Source organism: Leishmania panamensis (assembly GCF_000755165.1).
Source record: "Leishmania panamensis strain MHOM/PA/94/PSC-1 chromosome 35 sequence".
Lineage (NCBI taxonomy): Eukaryota > Euglenozoa > Kinetoplastea > Trypanosomatida > Trypanosomatidae > Leishmania > Leishmania panamensis.
In genome coordinates this window covers 443862-450545 of record NC_025882.1, presented here as the reverse complement: position 1 = coordinate 450545, position 6684 = coordinate 443862, and the positions used below count along the sequence as shown (strand labels likewise).

At 56.3% G+C, this 6684-nt stretch overlaps 3 protein-coding genes across 3 annotated transcripts in view; all 3 read right to left on the bottom strand.

Annotated features, from left to right (window-relative positions):
* Positions 1 to 916: 916 nt before the first annotated feature.
* On the bottom strand, positions 917 to 2035 carry ALD (fructose-1,6-bisphosphate aldolase; the record flags this gene model as incomplete). The annotated part of the gene is made up of 1 exon (XM_010704765.1): positions 917 to 2035. One exon carries the CDS (start codon positions 2033 to 2035, stop codon positions 917 to 919), a length of 1119 nt encoding a protein of 372 aa, XP_010703067.1.
* A 1021-nt stretch (positions 2036 to 3056) lies between these two features.
* On the bottom strand, positions 3057 to 3626 carry LPMP_351280 (40S ribosomal protein S9, putative; the record flags this gene model as incomplete). The annotated part of the gene is made up of 1 exon (XM_010704764.1): positions 3057 to 3626. One exon carries the CDS (start codon positions 3624 to 3626, stop codon positions 3057 to 3059), a length of 570 nt encoding a protein of 189 aa, XP_010703066.1.
* Positions 3627 to 5235: 1609 nt separating this feature from the next.
* Positions 5236 to 6684, bottom strand: part of LPMP_351270 (hypothetical protein) — a gene marked incomplete at both ends in the record, with an annotated part of 2194 nt that continues 745 nt past the window's right edge. Inside the window, one exon of the mRNA XM_010704763.1 lies at positions 5236 to 6684. Within this exon, the coding sequence (XP_010703065.1) occupies positions 5236 to 6684 (1449 nt within the window).

Below are 6684 nucleotides of genomic sequence, written 5' to 3'. Positions count from 1 at the left end.
AGGCGGTGGCTGTAGGCGTATGCAGTTGTGGACTTGTGATGCAGCAGGAAGAATACGTTTGGGGGAACAACAAAATGCGAGAAGAGTTAATTGTTTGTTTGAGACATCGTGTCACTTCACAGTGAGTCATAACTGTGAAGGAGAAGGAGCGGCAATCGCCAAAATAATAATAATACGACTGTAAACTCTTTTGGATTGCGGCGTAGGCCTTCATGGGGTCCTGGATAAATAGCTCGAAAAACAAAAAGAAATAAAACTGTTGAGAGGAGGGGGGAGGACGGGAACAGAGGCGCTGTGCATGCACAGCGACAGAAGCACATCGATATAAAGACATGTAGGAAGGCACACAGGGAGAACTCCTCTGTAGATGTTACCCGGTATAGTACGATGCAGACTGCTGGGTACACTGTGGAGAGGAAGTGCCGTATTGCCTTTCTTCCTGCCACGCCCGAGTGGCGTGTCCTCATGTGCGTATGTGTGCGAGACACGAGCCTTCCATACATGTTCTGTGCTTCCCTCGTGTCGCATCTGCATACCTTCCTTCTTTGCTGTGGATAGTGGCCGAGGAGGGGGGTGAAGTACACAGCGCTGCTGCTTCCTTCGTGTGTGTGGAGTTTCATTGGGAACGCCTACACAGATAAATCGCCGCACATGCGCACCCGCATTCCCCCACTTAGCCGACAGACCGTCGGGAATCGTCACTGCCTAAGGTGAGGAGTCTCGTACTTGAAGCCTTTGGCTTCCCCCTCGAAAGTCAGTGTACCCGCCCTGAGATAGCCTCCGTCCCCACGCGAATCGCACAGCATGGAATGCAATTGCAGCAGCGAGAGAAGCCATTTTTCGCTGTCCTCAGCTCAAAGAAAAAAAAGACACCAAGTGGTGACAGCCATCGCCTCCCATCACGGACAAAGGAGTTTTAGTAGGTATTCCCCTTGACGTACAGAGACGAAGAGGAGGCGTCATCGTCGGCGCGCCTGTACTTGCCAAGCTGCGCCATCGAGTTCATGCGAGCGCGGTGCAAGAAGGCACGGCGCCCGGCAGCAACGCCAGACTCTTTTCCGCCCCATGCCTTCAGCGCTGAAGATTGCAGAGCGCGTGCGTACGAGAAGCTCAGGAAGAACGGCCGCGGTAGTGAGCACTTGTTAATCGCGTTCAGGTACTCGCTTGCCTGCACCTCGCTCAGGCCACCAGAGAGGAACATAACGCCGGGCAGCATCGCCGGCATTGTGCGCGCAAGCGTCATCACTGTATAGTGCGCGACCTGCTCCGGCGTCGCCGTCATACCGGACTCGGCGCCGGGCACCACCATGTTCGGCTTAAGCAGACAGCCCTCCCACACAACGCCGTGACGCTGCAGCGCCGCCACCACTTCGCGCCATACGTGCTCGGACACGCGCTGGCACGTGTCGATGTCGTGCTTGCCGTCGATCATCACCTCCGGCTCCACGATCGGCACAAGCCCGTTCATCTGCGACAGGATCGCGTAGCGGGCGAGCGTCTCTGCGTTGAAGCGCACTGCAGACTCCGAAACCGTCCCGTTCTGGATTTTGTACACGTTGCGCCACTTGCAGAAGCGGCAGCCTTTCTTGTAGTAGGCAGACGCGCGCTTCGCGTAGCCGTCGAGGCCCTCCGTCATCTGCTCGCCCTCGGCGCCCTCCAGGAGCGGGCATAGTCCCATGTCCGTTTTGATCCCGGGCACAACACCGCGCGCCGTGAGGTACTCCGGGAACGACAAGCCGTTGCTCGCCTTCTGTCCAACCGTCTCGTCGTGCAGGATGACACCGCTGATGTACTGCTCGAGTCCTTCCGCCTCAAGCATCAGCGCGCGGTACTGACGTCGGTGCTCCTCCGTGTTGCTCAGGCCAATGGGATCGAACCGCTTCGAGCACGAGCCGATCGACTCGTCTGCCGCCAGGAGGCCCTTGCCCGGGGACGTCAACTTCTTTACTGTCGCGATCAGCTCCTTCTCGTACGCTGAGTGGATCCGGTTGTACGCCGGAAGCTGGCTCTGTAAGACGTTCACACGCGACGACATGGCTGATGCTGTGGATGGAAAAAGGGGTAGAGATGGAAAGGGGAGGGGATATGGGGTCTGTGTAAGGTGAGACTTTGATGGGCTAGCTTAGAGCGTGAAGAGTGTAGTTTACTGGTGAATGGTACGTGGCACATGCAGCGTACCGGTGGATGCAGCGGGTGATCACGTTGAGGAGTGTGGGAGGTATCCAGTGAAGCGCAGAGTGAAAGCAGATGAGACGTGAATTGGTGAGTGAAACGGATATCAAACGTGGAGGTAGAAGGGAATTCCTGCACGGTGGGTGATGTGATGTGAATTGTGCTGCAGTCCTTTTGGCGTCGCACCGAGCACACACACACACACACATATATAGAGAGAGAGAGTGCAGTGAGAAAGAGAGACAGTCCCTGATGCGAAGCCCCAAGGCGGAAGGCTGCTTTTCATAGAGCCAACCACGGCTCTGCATCGAGACTCTATATTCCACGTTGGCACACTCACAGTGCATTCTCTACTCCCCCGTCGCGTCAGACACGCTCCCGTCGCTGTTCGCTGTTGAAAGCCGACCATACAGTCACGCGCAACGGTGCATAGTCGGTGACACTGGGCGGCGGATTCGCGCCGTCCAAGAGCTGGACGAGGGGAGCTGCGAGATGCTGGGAGCAATAGAGAACTGAGTTCATCGCTGAGACCACCTCAGCGATAACTGCTCTCACGGTGGCGCGTGGGTGTGCATCGCTTGTTTGGGCGTTCGACGATGAAATGATAACCCTAAATGAAAGCAAAAACGAAGAGGTGCTGACAAACGTGGCAGGCATTCCTGGTCAGTGCCGAGAGGAAAAAGAAGTCGAGAGGATGTGAGAACGCTCGAAGTGCGACAGTGAGAAACCCACTGGACAACACACAGCACGGGAACCTGCTGTGGAGGCGAAGGGCCGTCTCCATGAGTCCCACGAAATGTCCATCGTTCTAGAGGCAAACACCTTCCACTTGCATGGCGTTTGACCACGTCGTTACTCCACCCAACATGTACGCTTCTTCCATCTTACTCGTCGTCACCGCCGGCGGCGTGGCGCTTGGCCGCCTTCACGCGCACGCGCTTGACACGGCCGGGGCGCCCGTTGCCGAACGGCGAGGCATCAGCGAAGGCGATGTGGCGCTCGCTGCTCACGCGCACGATAAAGGACGGGATCGTCACAATCTGCTTGGCGACGGCAATGTGGCGCTGCTGGATGAGGACGCGGGCGTGGTGCACAGACTTGGCGAGACCGGCCTTGAAGACGATCGTCTGCAGGCGGCGCTCCAGAATGTCTGGTACCGTCAGCGACAGCACGTAATCAAGCTTGTCCTTCTCCTCGTCGAGGAAGCCATACTCGTGGCAGCGGCGCATGATGGCGGAACCCTCCAGCAGGCGGCGGGGGTGGTTCTCCGGCAGCGTCAGCAGAAGACGGGCGGTGCGGCGCATCTTGGAGAGCGTCATGTTCACGCGCCAGATCTCACGCTTGCAGCGCAGACCGTACTGACCGCACAACTTCATCTCGCGGTCGAGGCGCTCCTTCTCGAACGGACGGCGCGGCGCCTTCCACACGCGGTTGAAGTTGTTGTAGTTGCGCATGCTGAAATCTGCTCTGATAAGGAACTGTGTCCGTAGCGTGTTAGGGGAATAAGGGGGTGGGGGTGGAATGAATGCAGGGGCGTTGTTATACAATCACACACGCGTGAAAACAAAGTGAAAAGAGGAAGCATGGAAGAAGCGGAAGAGTTAGGGGTGAACCAAGTGGTCATGTGCATTCTTTAGCCTTGCTCGGGCGAGAGAACAGAGCAGGGCGGGGGGAGGGAGGGGGGGGGAAAGCGCCTTTCCTCATACGTCCCCGACTCGTGGTTAGTAAAGTATGCAGGGCGTCCGTTTGATTTTGACAATATACCAGGCGCGCAGAAAACTCTGCCTGCTGTATGCAAGATGCAACGGGAGTCTCTTGCTTCGCTTGCTGCCAGGTTTCATAATTAGCGTTTCGGTGTAATGTACGTGTTGCGTTGATTTCTGAAAGGCTGTTGGCCTGAGAAACTCGAGTAGCACTTGTTCGTGCCGAGATTGCTCATGACGCAGCAGGATGTGGATAGGGCAGTTTCTGAAGCTGGTAGATCGGCTTAGCGCCTCTGCGTGTGTAAAGCACCTCCTCCCTTGCGAATATGCAAGCGCCCCACACAAGAGGCAATCGAGAGCACAAAGAAAGAAGGGAGGTGGTGCTGCACATTTGGTTTATCGTTAGTGTTTTGTCCCCTGACCTCCGTGTCCATCTGCGAGTGGCCCACTGAACATCAACACGAGAACAAATAAAAAACGTGGCACAGAGAGACGAAAGGTAAACATCAGCACCACCACAAAGGCTAAAAAACGAAGAGGAAATCGAGAAAGGAAAAGGCGATTCTCGTGATACGAAACGATTCAACGAACCAAATCAGGCGGAAGCAAAAGAGAATGGGGAAAAGCAACCACATTACCCAGTGCTTATGCTATGGCCGTCTCTCGACAAAGTAGCACCTGAACCCCTCCCCCCACCAACTCACCCCCAGCACTACTAATCAGGTGGAGCAATATTGCTGCAGCAGCGAGAGCACGTCTACACTGAGACCCAAGAAAGCATCCTGCCTGAAGGAACACATCAGGACGACGAAGCGTGTCAGTCGATTCAGTAGTCCAGTAGACGAGCACACGTCTATACACGCACAAACACATACACCGAAGTCGGAAACAAACCGTAGAGGTGAATGTGCATCCACCATCCCTCCACACGCACGGGACAAGGAAAAAGAAACGAGTCAGTGAACAAGCGCACACACACACCTCTTCCGGAGAAGTCCGTTTCACATGCCAGTGCCCCCGGCCGCGGACACCAAAGGGCACAAAGTCCGTCCTTCTCCCTGCCCCAAAGACGGACCGCATTACGGCAAGAGGGAATCACACCGAGTCGATGATGAGTGCAGTTATTCTCTGTGCCCTCGTGAAGAGGTTGCGAACAGAGCGGAGAGGGACCATGCTGACATGGTCCGCACCGAGAAGCCCAACCCTACTCCTCACACCAAACACAGTAAGGAAAGTGGCACTGTCAGCATGCGAGATGCTCGTGTGGGGTAGCGGCGTTGCGTCAGGCTATGAGAAAAAGCGCGACTCCACTTCCACAATCCATCCTTGTCGATCGAGGAGCCTGTCCTGTACTTTCCAGCTACATGACATACTCCTTCTCCAGAGCCTCCACCTCTGGATTGAGGCGCCACCGATTGTGCAGCACTGCAAACTTCACCAAAGCTGCGAACATGGCACGATGCGGTGGTGGAGCAGTGCTGTCGACGGCAGCACCTGGTGTAGCAACAGGACCTCTGCATACATGCCGCATCCACGCCTCAAGCACATCTTTACTCAGTCCTCTCAGTGTGACCAGCTCTCGTACATACCGCCCCACTGCAGCACTGAATGGACGCTCAAAGAGGATGTGCTGCTCGACCTGATCACCAATCGAGTAAACCGCTTTCGGACCACCGTTCTCGTTCGTAATGACATTTGACAGGTTCGCTGTGCTTGGCCGCACAGCCGAGGCGTCTGATAGCGGCGGCCAGCGGTCGCGGCACCACAACGTGAGCCGCACAAGCATAGCGGCATTCTTTTCTAACACCACAGATATTGTCGCAGGATCACTCAACGCAGCGACAACGATGCCCTGCTCAGTAGATGAGAGGTCTGTGAGTCGGCGACGAAACAGCCACGGAACCGCGTCACCGGATGGCTGCAGCTGCGCTTCACTGCACGCCGAGGACGCGCATGCCTGAAAAAAGTCCGCAGTCGGCGACGCCGTTGTATCCAAGAGAAGTTCGCTCCCGCGCACCCGCAACATACCAGTCTTATTTTCCAAGACACTTGGGCACAGTAGAAGGTGCACCTCACCCTCTTGAATAGGTAGCGAAGGTAGCCGCACGGTGTCACTTAATCGAGACACAGAAGCAAGACTCAGCTCCACAGCCGGTTGCCCGTCGGACGGCCGGTGCAGGAGAAGGGTGGGAAAATACGAGACGCTGCGTCCGCTACTCACTGCAGTCGATTTGGCGCTGTTCAAGTACGCATCAAGTCGCACCCCAGCGGCATCTGTGGCCATCAGAAGTCGATCAAGAAGCCGGTCGTTCCATTGCTCGAGCGCGTCCTTCTCCTTGCCCCAGATCCACTGTTCTACCGGCAGGGTTAAGAAAGGTGATGTGCCTTCAGTCTTCTCGCCCAGCAGTTCACTCAACACGCTAAACGGAGATAACAGAGGCGGCGGGGGAGGCGCAGCGCCTGGAAGCGCTGCTTTACGGATTTCCATTGCCTTGGAGACTCTCTGCCGCCACATTGCGGACGCAGAGATCACAGACATGAGCAGCATCTTCGCCGTCAGGAGTACCTCTGCAGAAAACTGCAGCACACCAGCCTCACACGATGGGTGTCGTGCAGCTGTCGTGACCTTTGTCCTTGGTGATGCTGCGTGTGACTGCTCGATCTGTCGGTACTGCACTTCACGCAGCGCATCGTTCATCAGGGAGAGCAACACAACCGCCAAAGACCGTCTCGATTCCAGGAGAACGTCGAGCACGTCGACCGTGAGCAACACTGGGTTCACGACTGGCAGGGCCATCATGTTGGCCAT